Source organism: Triturus cristatus, chromosome 8 (assembly GCF_964204655.1).
Source record: "Triturus cristatus chromosome 8, aTriCri1.1, whole genome shotgun sequence".
NCBI classification, from domain to species: domain Eukaryota; kingdom Metazoa; phylum Chordata; class Amphibia; order Caudata; family Salamandridae; genus Triturus; species Triturus cristatus.
This window is the reverse complement of record NC_140591.1, coordinates 979,024,659-979,043,387: the sequence shown is the minus strand read 5'-3', so window position 1 is coordinate 979,043,387 and position 18,729 is coordinate 979,024,659. Positions and strand designations below refer to the sequence as shown.

General features: G+C 43.8%; 1 protein-coding gene across 2 annotated transcripts in view; it reads right to left on the bottom strand.

Moving 5' to 3' along the window:
• SH3KBP1 (SH3 domain containing kinase binding protein 1) overlaps positions 1 to 18,729 on the bottom strand; it is a 1,226,118-nt gene that overhangs the window by 609,657 nt on the left and 597,732 nt on the right. For both annotated transcript variants that reach the window (XM_085622521.1, XM_085622520.1), the window contains one exon: positions 4,514 to 4,620. In XM_085622521.1, the coding sequence (XP_085478647.1) occupies positions 4,514 to 4,620 (107 nt within the window). The remainder of the gene's footprint in view (positions 1 to 4,513; positions 4,621 to 18,729) is intronic.

Genomic DNA, 18,729 nt, shown 5'->3' with positions numbered 1-18,729 from the left:
GCACCCCTGGGGCACTTTGATATTACAGACGCTTGTGCGGCTCCTTCTATAGTACCGATAGCCCTTGCACTCATAAAGCGTCAGCGCTAGCTGCAGGGGGCGTGCCCATTGCAAATGAGGGAATCCCTTTGACCTCTGTGTCCCCTGAGAGCAGCCCTCTGGAGGGGTGTAGGGGGTTCTTTGGACCCATCAGACATCCCCTTGCAGGTGGGTGCAGTCACTGACTGCACCCACCTGCAAGGGGATCTCTAATCCCCTTTGAAATTTAAGGTGGTGCCGCCTGCACAGTGAAAACCTGAAGCGGCTTCAAAGTAGCCGCTCCGTTTTTCACCTGAATGCACTGCCCCCCGTGAAGTGCGAGTTTGTGGATTCCTGAGGCAGTGCATTCCCCATAGTGCGGTGCATTTCCATTGTTTGCGCTGCTCGCAACTTTTAACAGGTATGCCAGGCAAAAACAATGAAAATGCGGCATTCACATAATACAGGCCGAGGTTGACAGACAACCTGGGTCTGTCCCTCTAGTGTAAAATCACCTGGCACATTTAGAAATTCTTATCTGCTCAGCAGGGATCTCAGTGATAAACATGGAGCTGACAAAATGGAGGATGCACTATTATGATAGCTCAATGACAAGGAAGCTTTTTTTAGGGGGTGGGGGGGGGGGGGGGGGTTGCCAGAACATTCACCATTTTATTTTGCTTTTCAGAAACAAATCCGTGATCTGGGTGGTTGCTTCTGTGTTTTTGCAAAATAAAATACCAATGCTCTAGACGCTCATTGGAGAAAATCAGTGTTTGAAAATGATCATATTTTATCATAACTGTTTCATATATTAATATACTAGCAACGTATACTGTTTACATCCACTAGTAATTTCATATGCCATATTTGCATCAATAAACATTTAATTAACAAAATTAGTGGATGGTTCCCTCTGTCCCTATTTATAGGAATATCTTGTGTAGCATCCTCTTATGCACAAAAAAGGACATTGCCAGAATTCCTGATGGGAGCAGACTCTGAACATCAAAATGTGGGATGGATTGGTGCTCTTCACCTACAGGCAAAAGTATGTTCAGTCAAAATGATGACTATCTGAAAATGGCAGGTAATTACATTCTGCTGGCATTTTTAAGAGCCAGTAAAAAGTTACCATATTGAACCAGACTGCCAAGAATTGTAACCGACTCACTCCCAGAGATAACCAAGCACCAATATCTCAACTGGAAAATATTTGCTAACAGGAAAAATAGACGCAGCGATATAAATCACAATCGGGATGTGGAACAAAGGAAGGGAGACCACAACGTGACAGAAGGGTGAAATATATATATATTTTTTTATTTAATTTTTGTAAGTAGTTATTAGCACTACAGTACACATAAATATGCAATGCCCATAACACACAAAGTGAGCACTGTGTGTGCTAGTGAAAGTGGGCAGCGCAGTGACAGGGGTGCAGAGAACAGCGTGAACGGCGATAACAGGTAAAGATAAAGTGGTCAAAATTACAAAATATATACATTGTTTATGTACAAATTTTCAATAAATAGATTGACCACAACAGCGCCCGAGTTCTAGGCTGGGTAGTCAACAGCGTTTCAACCTGAATTATTGCAGGTCATCATCAGGACAATGGTCATTAGTTTGAGGGTACTGCTCTAACAAAGAGAGTCCAAGGTAAGGATCTGAGTAATCCAGGAGTGATCAATACAACGAGGTGTCAGGGATCCGTGTTGGTGCCAATAAATGCGGTCCTGTAACGTGGTCGGCAATGTATAAAGATCCAAGGGGGCCGAGTAAGTAAATCCAGAGGCAAACCGGTTAATGGGCGTGGCGATGGATTTGAAGCTGAAGTTTGGAGTGGCACTATGGCGGGAAGTGACTTTATGTTACAGGGCCGAATTTATTGGCACCAACATGGATCCCAGACGCCTCGTTGTTTTGATCACTCCTGGATTACTCAGATTGAAATGCCGTCGACTACCCTGCCTAGACTCGGGCGCTGTTGTGGTCAATCTATTTATCAAAAAAATTTACATAAACACTGTATATATTTTTTAATTTTGACCACTTTATCCTTACCTGTTATCGCCGTTCACGCTGTTCTCCGCACCCCTGTCACTGCGCCGCCCACTTTCACTAGCACGCAGTGCTCACTTTGTGTGTTATGGTCATTGCATATTCATGTGTACTTTAGTGCTTCTTAACTACTTACAAAAATTATAAGTTTTTTTTTATTTTTGTTTCAACCTACTGTCACGTTGTGGTCTCCCTTCCTTTGTTCCCCATCCCGATTGTGATTTATATCACTGCTTACATTTGTCCTGTTTGCAAATATTTTCCAGTTGAGACATTGGTGCTTGTTGCATACTACGCCCAGTCTCACCTGGGTTAACGGGCCTTACACCTGTTATTGTTTCTCCTCATTCACATTAAGCATACGGTGCGGTATATCTCGACTCTGATCTCTGTTGTTAAGTGAGTAGTATCATCATTGGGTCTTTTATCACTTGAGTGCTCAGTTCTCCAAGTGATCTCCTTATCCTCCACCGGGAGGTAGACCATCTGGTTTTTAGACAGTTATGAAAATTAAGTGTGAAGGTGTGTTGTGAAGAGTGAGGTTAAAATTGCCTCCTGTCTTCGGTTAAATCTTTTATTTGCCAAGGATGGGGCAAGATTAAAATGGTGAATTTGTGGCGATGTAGTGGCCTTATTTATGAGTCTTTTACAGTGCTGTTTCGTCACTTTTTGTGAGGCTGCGGTGGGGTAATATATGCGCCACACTGCACCCTTTTTACAAAGTGACGCATCTAGGTAAATGTGTCACTTTGTACACCCCTGCGCTACATTATACTATGGGATTAAGTACCCATTAGTGGTTCTCTAAGAAGAGGTGACTCAGACTATCTACTCTCACACAGAGGGAGTCTACAAGGTTCAATGCCACTAGGAGATATCCCATTGCTTAGCCTACAGCCAAACTGCCAACCAACCCAAGATGTTCAGCTCTACACCTATTTTGTTGATATCATGGACAGTGGGGATTTTGTCAGACAGAAACCTGAATGGCATTTACTGAGATGGGAGGAATGAAGGTCTTCATGCAAGAATAACCATGTGCAGCTCTAGCATGTTTGTCCCAGGCTCTGCCCTGACAAGGACTAAAGGCCCTTAGCTGTCATGTCATTGAGATAGGTGTTCACCAATAAGAAAGCATCCATGACTGCAGTAACCTGCACCTGCATAAGACTTAAGAGATGACCCACAATAGGTTAGAGGCACATATTCACCACAGTAGGTAGGGATGGTTTGACTCAAATATCCACACTTGAAAGCCCCCTTCTTTCTGTTGAAGCCACTGCTTCTCAGGACCCACTGAGGTGTTCTAATTTGTACTTTGGGATGTGGCACCCACCGGATGCTCATGGCCATCAGACCCAGCTGGCAAAGGACTTGCAAAACAGGGGCCCATGTCTGAGTCAGAAACATTGGAATCATATTCTGTATATCCGTAGTCCTTTGAGGAGGAGTAAAAGCCTTTATGTGGTTTGTGTTCTGTACCACATCAAAGACAGTGCGCCTCTGCATGGTTGTATGATGCTTTGCTTGTGAAACTTTTTTTCCCTAACTTTTAAGGTCCTCAATTATCCGATACGTATTTGATCTGATATAGTGTGTTTGAAAATGATCATATTTTATCATAAATGTTTCATATATTAATATACTAGTAACGTATACTGTTTACATCCACTAGTAATTTCATATGCCATATTTGCATCAATAAACATTTAATTACCAAAAGTAGTGGATGGTGCCCTCTGTCCCTATTTATAGGAATATATTGTGTTGTATCCTCTTATGCACAAAAAAGGACATTGCCCAGAATTCCTGATGGGAGCAGACTCTGAACATCAAAATGTGGGATGGATTGGTACTCTTCACCTACAGGCAAAAGGATGTTCAGGCAAAATGATGACTATCTGAAAATGGCAGGTAATTTCCTTCTGCTGGCATTTTTAAGAGCCAATGAAAAGTTACCATATTGAACCAGACTGCCAAGAATTGTAACCTACTGACTCCCAGAGATAACCAATGGTGTAACACGATTGATTCCACAATCTTGATGATGAGTTTAAAGTCAGGTGAAGGTCAGGTGAGTGTGGCTTTCTATTTAATTGTTTTTGTCTAGCCAAATGGGATGTCCGCTGCTGCCTTACAGAAAAGCTGATGAACCCAATTTCCTAAGAGCATTGGCCACATCAGGTGATTTTTCAGCCCTAAGTGCCAGAAATGTCTTAAATTCCTTATTCTGTAAATTAAGATTTCTTAACTTCACAACTAAATCCAACTTGTGCTTCACAAATGCAATTTACAACCGCAAAACATTTTGTCAGTGTGACCCTTACCATAAAAAATAAAAATTGACTTTATTCACTTTAGGATAAAAAGTATTACACAATGAAGAAATGAAGAACTTTGGCAGAACATGGATGCACACAATAATACTTACTTCACCAAGAACTTCAATAATTTCGCCCACTTTGAGCTCCAGTTCATCCTCATTTTGAGGCATGTAACTAAAAGCTACCTGGCATCTTCTTCTTCTATTTCTGTCACCTAAAAAACACAACAAAAAACACGAATTAACATTTCCTGTATGCACAATTGGATTCTTTTTTAACAATAACATGAATACCGGGAAGAAGTGTTAGCCCCAAGGGCACATGGTGGTTTCTAAATGTTGTGTAGCTGGCCATTTTGCAAAACAAATCTAACCCGCAACAGATGACCTGTCTATGTGGAATAGGAATGGCTAGCCTTTCAATGGCTGGGACTGCAATATTGTTATTCGCCTTGATGACATCATTTGAAGAAATAAGTATTTGAGACTTGTGGCGAAAAGGACATATGACAAGGAAGGCAAAAACTTCAGAATATGTAGTATTACCTCTTATTGAATCACTCAGTCTACAAACACCAGTCATATTGCCAAGTGCCTGTGTGCCCATTCAGGACGCCAATTTTATAACTGTAAAAAAAACAGGCACACAACTACATTGTGACACACATAACAGCACTCAGATCTACACGAGAATTTATGGCAGACATCAGAATCCAATCCATTTTCGGAATGTCTGTTATTGCTGTTAATTTCCCTTATGTGGTGGCTACTGGGAGGTACGTTTGTGTGTTGTCTTGAATTAAAAGAAAGAAAAATATTGCCCAATTGCTAATTATCTACGTAGAGCCGTAAGGCAGACAGAATGACGTCTTCTGTAATAATGAAATTACATGAGACAGACAGACAGACAGACAGACAGACAGACAGACAGACAGACAGACAGACAGACAGACAGATAGATAGATAGATAGATAATTACCCTTTTATCCAAAGCACTTAGCCTACAAGTGTTTTTGACTCAATTCTCATTACCAAAACCCTAAGTGATATTGACTTCATTGAGCTAGAAAGGATGAAAACCTGAACTTTCCAATCGTAGGACCCGATTAGGAGGACGGTGAGGCCACCACCGACAGCTCGTCGGTGGCGGTCCCACCGCCATCAGACTCATTATATCCGTCCGCCATATTTCAATGGCGGGCAGATGGGTGGCGGTTGGAAAGCCCAACCGCCACACATCTGAAGGGCTCCTTGAGCTCACCGGTGTGGGGAAGGGGGCCGTATTCCCTACAATGGTGGCGGTGCCTACCAGGCACGGCCGTAGGGATTACAATGTCCGTTTCTGCTCACCTGTTCATGGTGGTTAACCCGCCATGAACAGGCAGGCAGAAAGGGACTTTGGGGGCTCGTAGCCAGCCCTCTTCCCCCCTGGCCTTCTGATTAGGGCACTGGGGGGGGCACTTATGGTGCCCCACTACATATCTCTGCCACTTAGTGCAGGGATATGAACAGAGTGCATTTGTTGCATTGCGGTGGGAGCTCAAGCCAGCAGCACCCGTCACAAAGCAAAGAAAACACAGTGGGACCACCGTGCAGGCGGTTGCATCATAATCCCTATGGCAGGACCACTGACGGCTAGTCGGTCGATCCCGTTTCCGATAGGGTGGCGGGCAGACGTAAGTCCGTCAGCCTTCCTAATCGGGCCCTTAGTTATGAACGCAGAATCTGCAGACTACAAACAGAGCTCAGCAAGCTTTGATTAATCAACATATATCTATCTGTTTATGAAGCAGAAAATATATATTATCTACTGGCGGTCGCGAGTAGATAGTTATAATTAGGACCTATTTTACATAGGAAATTCACAGCATTCTATTTCCAATCATTTTTGGCGCCGGTTGACGAATGTTCGCGAAATTTTCAAAACTCATGGGGCGCTCCGGTCCGCTCCTATCTTGAAAGTTTCGGGGTGATTTGACAAGCGGGGGCCGAGACAAAAGGGGGATCCCAAAACGTGTTTTCCCCATGCAATTTCCCATAGGAAACTTTAGCTGGAGCTACAGCCCGAACTGCTGAACAGAATTACACCAAATTTGGCAAAAACGTAGATCTTGGTTCAGAAAGAACCCTTTTTGTTAAATGGTGTAAATCCGTTCAGTAGTTCCTGAGAGATTCAAAATGAAAAAAGTTTTGATATCTATGGCCGCGCTGGATCCGCGCACCCTCCCGATCACGAGCTGTATGCTAATTGGATATCAACACTCCAAACCAGGAAGTGTTGGCAGCCATCTTCTGCCTCGGTAGAACCGAGGCACAAGAAATCAGCAAAACAAGTGCACAAAACGCAAAAAGGGGGTAGAGTAGAAACACCCTGACCCCCAGTGCCCCCCAATTATTTTATTTTTTTTAAACAAATCGGCACAATCCGTGCAGGGTGCGCGAATCCTGCTGAGAAAAGAAAAAAACGAAGCGCGGGCTCCTGCGCTTCGTTACAATTTAGCCCCCCGGGTGGGCCAAGTCCCGGGTGGCAATATTTTAATTGTAATGGGGGGCCTAGAGGTGCCCCCCAGCCCCGGGGCCCGCCACCCCCGGGGCTAAGTAAATAAATGGGTGGGGGGCTCAAAGGCCTCCCCAAGCCCCGGGGACCGGCACCCCTGTGGCTTGTGTTTTTTGGGAAATAAAATAAAAAATAATGCCACGGGGACCGCCACCTCCCTGGCGCTCTAAATATTATGATTGGGGGGTCCGTGACGGACCCCCCAGCCCCGGGGACCACCACCTCCCCGGGTCTTTTGAAATGTTTGTAGGGGGTCGCGCTGCCCCCTCCTGGAGCCCTTGAGGGCCCTGGGGACCGCCACCCCCCAGGGCCGGCACCTGCAGTGTCCCGGGGTGCCCACCCCCGGGACACTGTCATTTGCTATGGGCGTGAGACTCGCGGCTCCAGCCCAGCCATAGCAAACTTGATTTAGGGAAACCTGCTCTCTCTTTCAAAATGCAAACCAAATTGCTTTTCCTCACGGGGAGCTGCATCTTAGCAGCTCCCCATGTGGAAAAGCAATGCCGGCTCCCAAGGGACGTAGGGAGCCGGCGGGACCGTGGGGGGATTGGGGACCCTCCCACGGTCCCCAACGGAGAGGGCCAGCCCCGGGGGATGGGGTCCCCGGGGCTACAAGTGGCCTGGGAGGGGGGCAACAAGGCCCCCCTCCCCAAAAGCTTATATAAAAAAAAATTAAATTAAAAAACAAAGACCGGCCCGGGGGGTGGGGGTTGGGGTCCCCAGGGCCATAAGTGGCCTGAGGAGGGGGGCAACGCAGCCCCCCTCCAAAATAATTACGTTTTTAAAAAAAAAAAGACCATGCCCTGGGGGATGGGGTCCCCGGGGCCGATTAAGGCATTCGGAGGGGGGCCACACGCCCCCCTTCCAAATTTTGGGGATGGGGTCCCCAGGGCCAATAAATTAGAAAAAGAAGGGGGGCCACACAGCCCCTTCTTAAAAAAAAATAATAATAAAAGAACGGCATCGCGCCGGAGGCCACGCCCCCTCCTTGCAGCACTCTGCAAAAGCGCTCCCTGGCGCGTTTGCAGATGGGGAACGAATTCCCCTTGAATACTGGGGGTCCCTGGGGGCCAACTAACCCACCAGGAACCTCCAGTATGCGCCAGGGGGCTGCGTTGCAGAGAAGTATTCTGAGGCCACGCCCCTTTTTATACCTCTCTGCAACGCAGCTCTGTGGTGCTTAATGGAGGTAGCTGGTGGGCTAGTTGCACCCCAGGGACCCTCAGGATTCAAGGGGAGTTAATCCCCCAACTTATAACGCGCCACGGGCGCGTAGGCACAGTGGGGAAGGGAGGGGGCGGGGCCTGAGGTGACATGTGTGCAAACACGCCCTGTGGCGCATTTTAAGTTGAGGAATTAATACCTCTTCAATCCTGAGGGTCCCTGGGGAACAACTAGCCCACCAGGTACCTCCAGTAAGCGCTATGGAGCTGCGCTGCAGAGTGTTGTAAAAAGGGGCGTGGCCTCTGAACATCTCTCTACAACGCAGCTCTCTGGTGCATACTGGAGGTACCTGGTGGGCTAGTTGAGGAGGAATTAATTCTCCAACTTAAAACGTGCCACAGGGCGTGTTTGCAGACAAGTCACCTCAGGCCACGCCCCCTTCCTTCACCGTTGTGCAAACGCGCCCTGTGGCGCGTTTTAAGTTGGAGGATTAATATGCTTTCAATACTGAGGGTCCCTGAGGGCCAACTAGCTCAACAGGTATCTTTAGTATGCTCCAGGAAGCTGCGTTGCAGACAGGTGTTCAGAGGCCACGCCCCTTTTTACACCTCTCTGCAACACAGCTCTGTGGCACTTACTGGAGGTACCTAGTGGGCTAGTTTGAGCCTAGGGAACCTTAGGATTCAGGGGGACTTAATCTCTCAACTTAGAACGGCCTCAGGGCGCATTTACACAGTGGTGAAGAGAGGGGACGGCGCCTGAGGTGACGTGTGCAAACACGCCCTGTGGCGCGTTTTACGTTGGGGAAATAATTCCCCTCCAATCCTGAGGGACCCTGGGGGCCAACTAGCCCACCAGGTGCTTCCAGTAAGCGCCACTGCGCTGCATTGCAGAGAGGTGGTGCAGGCCTTGCCCCTTTTTACACCTCTCTGCAATGCCGCTTACTGGAGGTACCTAATGGGCTAATTTGCCCCTAGGGACCCTCAGGATTCAAGGGGACTTAATCTCCCAACTTAAAACGGCCACAGGGCGTGTTTACACAGTGGGGAAGGGAGGGGACGGGGCCTGAGGTGATGTGTGCAAACACGCCACATGGCGCGTTTTAAGTTAGGGAAATAATTCCCCTTCAATCCTGAGGGCTCCTGGGGGCTAACTAGCCCACCAGGTGCTTCCAGTAAGCGCCACTGCGCTGCATTGCAGAGAGGTGGTCCAGGCCGTGCCACTTTTTACACCTCTCTGCAACGCAGCTCTGTGGCGCTAACTGGAGATACCTGGTGGGCTAGTTGTACCCAAGGGACACTCAGGATTCAAGGGGACTTTATCCACCAAATTAAAACGGCCACAGGGCGTGTTTGCACACGTCAGCTCAGCCCCCCCTCCCTTTACCAGTGTGCAAATGCACCCTGTGGTGCGTTTTAAGAGGTAGTTTTAATCCCCCCTGCCCTATTATATACTAGGGACTTACAGAGGAGGTCATGCTAATAACAGGGGTACCCCAAAGCATAGTGTTCCCTAGTGTATGTAGATGTTTTAACTGTATTCTAAGTGTCTTTTCGCATAGCACTGGCTCTAGGACTGGTTAGTCAGAGTCAGTTACCACCAGTACCCATCTGAAAAAGTTGAGGGTACAGAATGATTTTGCAACAAGGCCTCTTTCTGCTCCTCTGTTTGTTCTTTCTGCTTGTCTTCCTTCCTCCTGCACTTTTCTTCATCTTTGAGGATTTCTGTTGATTCTTTCTGCATTTATTTTTCTTCTTTCTGTGTGTTTTTTCTTCTTTCTTCACATGTCCTACCTCTGTAAGCATAGTTAGAAACTAGCATTTAAAACACCTTAGAAATTAACTGAAAAAAACATAGGTTTCAGGCACGTTATAGTTACAAATTAGCATTTAAAAAACCATTGAAATTCACTGAAAAAAACATACGTTTCAGGCACGTTATAGTTAGGACTTAGCATTTAAAGAACCTTAGAAATTCACTTAAAAAACCATAGGTTTCAGGGGCATTAAAGTTAGTTAGACATTTCACTTGTACAAAACCATAGAAATTCCCCCGTTATAGTTAGTTCAGCTAACTATAACTCGCGCGCCTGCAATGCACTGCTGATGATCTCACATATTACATCACTCATGACATGGTCAGTGACATCACTCATGACATCACTGATGACATCATCCTTGCGATAGAGTGGCAGACCTCCTCTCACCCTAATATAACCTTTGATACACATACTCAAAAATAGAAACTAACATTTTCAAAACAATGGACATACCAACACCACTTACAACACACCGATTTAGTAATTCCAAGATCTACACATAATCCACTCATTCAGCAATAGTCCTATACTGTCACTCATACATGTACTCACTCATCATATGTATTCATACACCTATACATCCTGTTACAGAACGCCACTCATCCATAGAGTTACTCACACACATAGTCACACATGCAAACAAAGTATCAAACATCCATTTACTTGCATATACAGTTATACACACGCTACCACACTTACTTCTACAGAAACTTACACATACTTACTCTCTTAAACAATCACTTATAGAAACACCTACTTATTTGTACAGGAACTCTTCCAATCTCTCACTCTCACATATACTCACTTATATACACCAATACTCACATATACTAGTTTAAAACATATGTAGTTACTCATAAAGACACTATTGAGACAGTCATTCACTCACTAACACACCCATACACACACTCATCCACCTATACAGTCCTGCACACATGCTGTCTTCAACACATACAAACAGAGTCACTCATTCATGCATCTATGCACTAAGTAATACCCCCCACCGAACCATACAGACACTCAGACACTCATACTGATACTCAAAAAACAACTAATAACCCATATAGACACTCATGTAACTACTCACAAACCCATGCAGCCACTTATACATAAAGTGAGAGACTGATACAGATATCTACATATTAAAAAATTACTCACTAACCCATTTATTCACTAAGATACACTTAATCAGTAAGTTATACAATCAATTTTACAAAAAAAATCATCCATTTAGACACTTATATACCCATTTATTCTTCCATCGACCTTGAGATATACATATATAACACATAATTAATTTTCAGAAAAACACACAGCCACTGGATGATGTCATCAGTGACGTCACCAGTGATGTCATTTGAGATGTCATCAGTGATGTCATGAGTGATGTCACTGACCATGTCATGAGTGATGTAATATGTGACGTCATTAGCAGTGCATTGCGGGCGCGCAAAGCTTAGCTGAACTAACTATAACGGGGGAATTTCTATGGTTTTGTACGAGTGAAATGTCCAACTATCTATAACGCCCCTGAAACCTATGTTTTTTTCAGTATATATGTATATGTATATATATATAGATATATAACCTTGCTGTATACCCACATTTTTGCCTAGGTGAATATACTGATAGAACACTAGGTAAGCACAGAAAATTATAAATCCTTGCCATCCCCTAAATATCTCATTAAATTATGCTTATTATTTTAACGATTTTCCTTTCCAAAAAGGAGGTCATGTCATACTTGAATAATAATGCTCTCAAAGCAAGTTATCTTAAATGTATAGGACAGACATTGAAGAAAAACAAAGATTTTGCATCCTTATTTGGGGGTCTGGTGTCTTATTCAAACTAACAAAAATATACGTCTACCACTGAAGAATCACTATTGTTTTTATAAGAAACTGATTCATCCAAGGCATCCAATATGTGATTGCAGAAAACACCCCAAAATAATATCTACACATGAAAACACACCCAAGGTAGGCACAAAAAAGGGTACATCTTTTATGGCAAATAAAACTATATATAGCTTTGTGCTCTGGTTATATGGAAAGTGTGGGCGCTGGCTCCATGTCGTCTTCATTTTTTGAGTTTTAAAGATGTTTTATAGAAGAACAATCGAGGAATAAATAAAGCAATTACAAAAACAATATATTATAAAAGGAACTTTACATTGGTAATTGTAGCAATTAAAACCTATAAAAAAAGATTGCCCAAGTGAAGAGATCTATCAGAAATACAATATAAAGTATTTGATGAAAACAATAATCTCTAAATGGGAACTAGGTAAATTCAATAAAGCATACTGTAAATTATAAAGAAAGAAAAGAGAAAGACAGAGAAAAGATATAGATAGATAATATTTAAAAAAATGCAAATTATGAATTTAAATAAAAAAGAAAGAGAATCGGGAAATAATCAGCAGAGATAAAGAGTTAGGTAAATAAAATATTATCTTATACTATAGGCAAATACACTTAATAGAAAAACATTCTATAAAAACAATATCAAAATAGATATTTCAAATAAAACATGGAGGTTTCAGCAGAGATATATATACTTTAACTATGAACAGTAGTTTTGTTAAGAAAAGTTTTTAAAGGTAAACATCTGTTCTCTTTTTATTACTGATGCAGTAATTACAGAAGCTCTATCTAATCTATGAGGAAAGCAGACTGCATTCCACTAAGCTCTAAAGGAAATATTTGCACCATTCTTCCAATTAGTAGTAATTTTATGAATTGCTACTGCAAGTCAAAGATCGATTAATTTAACATAATGAGGTAAAGCATTCCAAACCAGGGAAACACTTCCTAAAAATATATGTGATATGCTATAAGGAATATTAACATTAAAAATGGCATTCATTTCATTCCATACTTGTTTCTATAAAAGTGGTACATGTGAACAAGTAAATAACGTGTAATAAATCACCATGAAGTGCATCACAAAGCCAGCATTTGTCCTGGTACATAAATTTCCGCTTCATTAATGAATCAGGTGTAACCAACTATCTGTTATAGACTTTAAAAAGAATTTGCTGCTCTAGAGACGTATGGAATTTAGGACAAATCCTGTTCTGTTTGGTGGCAGACCATATAACATTTAAATCTGCCTTCTACTGTAATTCAATAACAGATTTAAATCTAATATCATTGAAGTAAGAATTCAGTATAATGCAGTAGCTTTAGAGTGGGTTCTTAACAGAGATATCATTCTATGTTCATTGGAACAAGACATATTAGCATTACATAATTGTTAAATAATACTAGAAATCTATATGATAGTAGAGTACATTTAGTAACGAAAGAACAAGGGAGAGGATGTAGCCTACGGCTTCAGCGGTCGACCTCGAAGGTGGGGAACCGGTTTTGAGTTTAGGCAACGACGCTAAAACATCCTGTGATTCTGGGCAAATCACTTAATCTCCCTGTGCCTAACAAAAATGAATGTGTCCTTCTGTAACAAAACTGGTGCTTATGTAAAGTGCTCTGATACCTGATTTCTTGGGTCTAGTTTGCTCTATATAAAACTCTAACAACAAAAAAAGGTAGATCAAAAAGAGAAAGAATTTCATGAAAAGGTAAGCCAACATCTCGAATTAATAATTGGCTAACTCAAGTCAAAGTTTTTACTTTCCAGGATTTGCAAAATTGACTCTCCATCCAAGCATAAGAAATTCCCGCGTTTTTTATTGTAGGGGGAAAATTGTAAGTGGATGATATAGTCCTAACCAGCAGCCCCAAGGCTCAATGTACATGACTAATGTTCCTAAACTTCCAACACATTCCTTGAACCAGAAGGCTCATTAATCAATAAATCCATTCAGAGAATTTCGTAAGTGCCATAGCTTTATCTGTTCTAACATAGGGGTATATTACGATGGCGGGCGGACTTTGTCTGCCCGCCATCGCCCCGGGAAATGGGACCGCCCGTGATGTGTGCGGCGGTCCCACATGTGCAATTAGGATGCGCTCGTCACACTGTTGGGTGCATTCCGCATTTTTTGCATTGCGGCAGGCGGTGCTCTCAGCAGCACCCGGCGCAATTCAAAAAAGCATTTGCAATGCAATAGGTCTCGCATTTACAAGAGTTTGAGCTATTGGCATTGTAAACGACAATGCCTTTTATTTATGTGTTTTGAAAACCTGCAAGCCGTGCGTAAACACAAACTTTGTACTTAGTCATTGCTTATGAGAAGCAAGGATGACAGTAACTACTCCTGTTTTACTGCCAGCCTTGCTTCTCGCAAGCAAGGACTATAAATACAAAGGGCGTGTTTAGGCACCATTTGCAGGTTTTCAAATCACATAAATAAAAGTCATTGTCCTTTACAATGCCAATAGCTCAAACTCTCACAAATGCGAGACATATTGCATTGCAAATGCTTGTTTTAATTAGTTCAAAGAACTCATGGACAGCATTAGTGAACTTTGTAATCCGCCTGGGAAGGTTAACAGGCAGTGCCAGCCCTGCGGGAATGTCTCCAGAAGCTCTCTGAATACCAGGTGCATACATGGCCATTTCTACAGGGGTTATTTCTGATTTAAGGGGAGAGGAAGTGACCAAGTAAGCTTGAACTGATAAAGCCAAGAGGTCTAGAGTTTATGTACAGCATGGACACAGAAGAACAATAAACATGCAGATATACTGACACGCGCACGCGCACACAAACACTCACACACACACCCACACACTCACACACACACCCTTAGCAAAGATCAAAAGGCATACATGTGTATCCCCAAGCACACAGAACAGCAGCAAACTAATAACCTGTGTACACTCACGCACATAAACAAAAACACATATACATAAACTCACAGTCAACACACAGACACACAAATGGAGGCACCAACTATCAGACCGAAGAGTGGACAGACAGATAGATAAACCACTAAACTGACAAGCAGTTTTAAGGCAAAGCAAAAACATTTCTTACATTATAGTCCTCAAATTAGTTTTAAAGCATTTGAAAAGAGCGGGTCAAAAGAACAAACGCTGTAACCAAAGAGGCCAGAAGTAAGACTGTTCCTGAACACGAAGCCTTCTATTCACTCATTTTCATTAGTGCTAAAGGTCCCTTTGCAGGAATGGCGTGTGGGGGCATGAAACTAGGGTGCCATGTGTTTCTGAAGGTGAGCCCCCCAAAAATAGAGCTTGTGCTACTTACAAACAAAACCCAGCACCCTGAAAATCAAACTTGGCTCTTTGCCCTGCAACACCAGCACTCGAAGCCGGACCTCTTAACTGTACCAAAGAAACCACTGCCCATTAGCAACCAACACACCTTCATACTAATCCCCATGACCTGAAAAATAATACTAGTCTGAGCCCCCTCTAACCTCTCCCTCCATAAGGAACTTCAACCCCACCCACCCTCAGCGAGGGTACACAAGTACTGGGCAAGCCAGCATACCTGGGACAAGATCTGGATAAAGGGTGGTTACCTAGGAGAGCAGCCTTCAGTGCGATAGGTTGGGGTATGTGCAGTCATCAGGGCGAGTGCGGCTGGCAGGGCTACGAGCCCCCGGTGGGAAGCCCCTCTGAGGACCGGAGAAGGCGACTCTGCTGCCTTCACTGCGGTTCTATCGCAGTCGCACAGTATTTACCTGACAAAAGCAGTCCCCAGTAAGACGCACATGCAAGCTGTTAGTTATAGGGTTGCGGGTCACAGTGACCGACGTCAAACGAGGGTCTACATGGGAAACGACCACGCGAGGGATGCGGCTGGTTTACTGCAAAACGTACGGAAGCGCCTTGTTTAATAGCACCGGGGGTACCATATTAGAGGGAGGAGGGCACACTTTGCATAAGAGGGGGCGCTGTGAGAGTTAGGGGAGCACCTTGTTTCTTGTACCAGCGGCAAGGGTACTGTTGGAGGTTTCTTTCCACTTGTCGCTGTTACCTCAACCGTGGGTGACTTCCTCCGGGACTTGCAGGAACTGGCCCCTTGCTTTTGCGAACCTTGTATTTCCTGAGAGAGGCTTCCTCGGTGCGTGCGCTGTCAGGTGACGCCACTGGGGCTCGGGTTGGGGGTGAGCTCTTTACAAGCGCCTCTTCTGAGGCCTGGCTAGGAGCAGAAAAGAGGCTTGTCTGTTTTTCCCTCTGCCTCTAGTTTGACCTCGTAGCCAGCACATTGTTCTGATTTTCCAACTGGAAGAATTGCAGATACGTTCTCAAAAGTTCAAACCTGCAGAGCAAACACAGGGACTTTGTACAGAACAAGCACACCTCCTGCCAGCGTGCGTGTCCGGCTACCGATGGGGGAAGCAGCGCCGCTGCTGAGCAATGTGCGAATGAAAGAAAATAGTGCTCACCGCCTACATATCGAGGACAGTGTAACGCCGCAAGCAAACAATCCAGTCCGCATGGGCCGTTCGAGAAGGAGACAGGGCGGTAACCAAGAAGCCTCATTTACAATCATGAGCCAGTAATGAGCATAAACGATGACACCAGCCAATGAAAATCATGGGCATGGCTTCAAGTCCCCTTTTGAAATCTCCTCGATTCCAAAAGCCCTCGCAGAGCGAGCAGCGCATGCACGCTGCAACGCAGGTCTGCGAGACCTAAAAAAGTAGCTCTAGAAGCAAAACCAGCAAATGAAGACTTTTAAAGGAAGAGGTCCTTGCTCCATGCTCCAGAGAAAACACAAATACACAAGGGAAGACAAAGGGAGACAGGAAGCCTAGAGGAAATCGAATGCAATAACCAATGGAAAGCAAGGAAATGGGAGTGACAAGCAAACCAGCAAATGGTAAGTAATGGGTGGGCTCTAAGCCCCTTTTAAGTGTTTTAAAACAAATTGTTTTATTTACATGCGATTTAGCAAGTATAGTGTAAGCACTATGCAGGCGAAACCTAAAAATTAGGATTAGTTGCTGCGGCAGCATATTCTATTGCAAGAGCATGAATTCAGCACTGCCCTTGAGTGTGGGCCCAAAACTGAGCCTGGGTTTACATGCCCAAATCGTGGTCTGCCAGCCAAAAGATACTGTGAAACTACACAGGCTGTTTCAAGTGGTTGCATTGCGGATTGTACGGAAGGCCTGGTCACAGACCAATCCCTGAAGCTAACTCCGACTACCCCAAGGCGAGAAAGAAAAATTGACAAATTAAAATGATATCTTGCATTAATTCGTGAAAAATATAATATGTTATAGTACACTATTTAAGCTTTTTGGAAGAAGATTGTAGTCTAAAATATTTACACAAAAAACCTTGATTGTATTTTTAGGCAAGCATTGAAAAAAATCAATAGGTCTCGCCCTTAAAATGCGAGGGTTAGTGTGTTGGCTTTGCCAGTGCTTATCTGTAAAGTATAGTGAGAAATATATATATAAGAAAATCATATGACCAGCAGCATAGCGCCGCTTATTACCTCTGATACAGCGTTAAAGCACTTTTGGCTGAGCAGCATGCTGCTCTGGAACCTAGGGTTAATGGTTAATCCAGTGGTTACTGCTTAATGTTGGTTATTGGATTTGTCTTGTGCTCTTAAGTAATACATTCCATGCATTTAATCCAATTTCTGTGTGGCAGTTCAGATTAATAGGAGGTGTGATCTTTAGTGGGTGGAGATGCTTGAATTCATGCCGATGATTGGTGATATTAATAGATCAGCTACTGAAGATGTGTTATGTATAAATTGCAGCAGTGTGAATTTCAAAGAAGGAAAGTTTGTGATCTTTGAAATGAGGTGTGAGCAACTTGAAGAAATACAGTAAGATAGAATTATGACTTGGAGTCGGCAGTACTCAGAGGATGAAAAGTAATAAGAGTGTCATTCAAAAGAAAAAAGAAGAGCCGACAATTGGAAGCTTTAAGTCAAGGCCAGTTTTCATGTAGGGTCTTAGGAATGTAGAGACCGCTTTTTTGAGATAACATGCAATCTAAGGATGACAATCGGTAGAAAGAAATGAAATTATTTGGATGTGGAGTAGTGCTTTATCATGTACTTTCGATAAGCACTGGAATCAGGTGAACAGTCTGTAAGCTGGTAGGCTATCGCTAGGTTATCGCTTGGAGTAAGAGCAGCTACTCCGGGCTGGGGTTGGAAATGCAAAGTAATAGCTGGATGCATATGTATGAGAATATCTTGGGCTGGTCGAAGGAAGCAGTAACTTCATGATCATGGCAGTATGAGACAAATATATAGGCTAAATAATGCAAACTTTGAAAAGGAAATTCTGTGAATGCTAGAGTGGGTGTTTTCTTATGTTCCCCCTTACAGTTTGGCTCAGTGTTAATTACAGAAGCAGAGTGGAATCGATTTTAAATGCCCTGGTTTAGTATGGCATATGCCTGAGTATGAGGAGAGCTTCTCCAGAGAGTGGACGTGTATTTGTCTTAAAATTGTGGCTTGAGGGTGGAGATTCAGACACCAAAGTGAGGAGCATGGCGGCAAAAATACCTTTAAGAAATCAGTGATGCCTTTTGTTAACAATGAGCTACTGATGACCTCTTCGTGAGGAATGCCATTTGGTAGATGGTAGGGCTGAAGGGTGGGATTGCAGTTTCTGTTATTCAAAGAGAGGAAGTTTCTACATCAGGCCTTCCCATTTGTCTGCCCCTAATTGTTGCTTCCGGACGATCTATGGCAGACATGTGCAAAGATCTCACACTTCATTGTGCCCATGTGGTGGGTACTCCCTTTGGAGCCAGCCCCAGTGCTGCATGCTGTAAGAGCCATCACTTTAACCAAAGGCAGGCCGCCTGAGCAGGACACTTGAAAGAGAGTCGAGCCAAACCGGCTCTGCAGCATGATACAGTGGATGCACT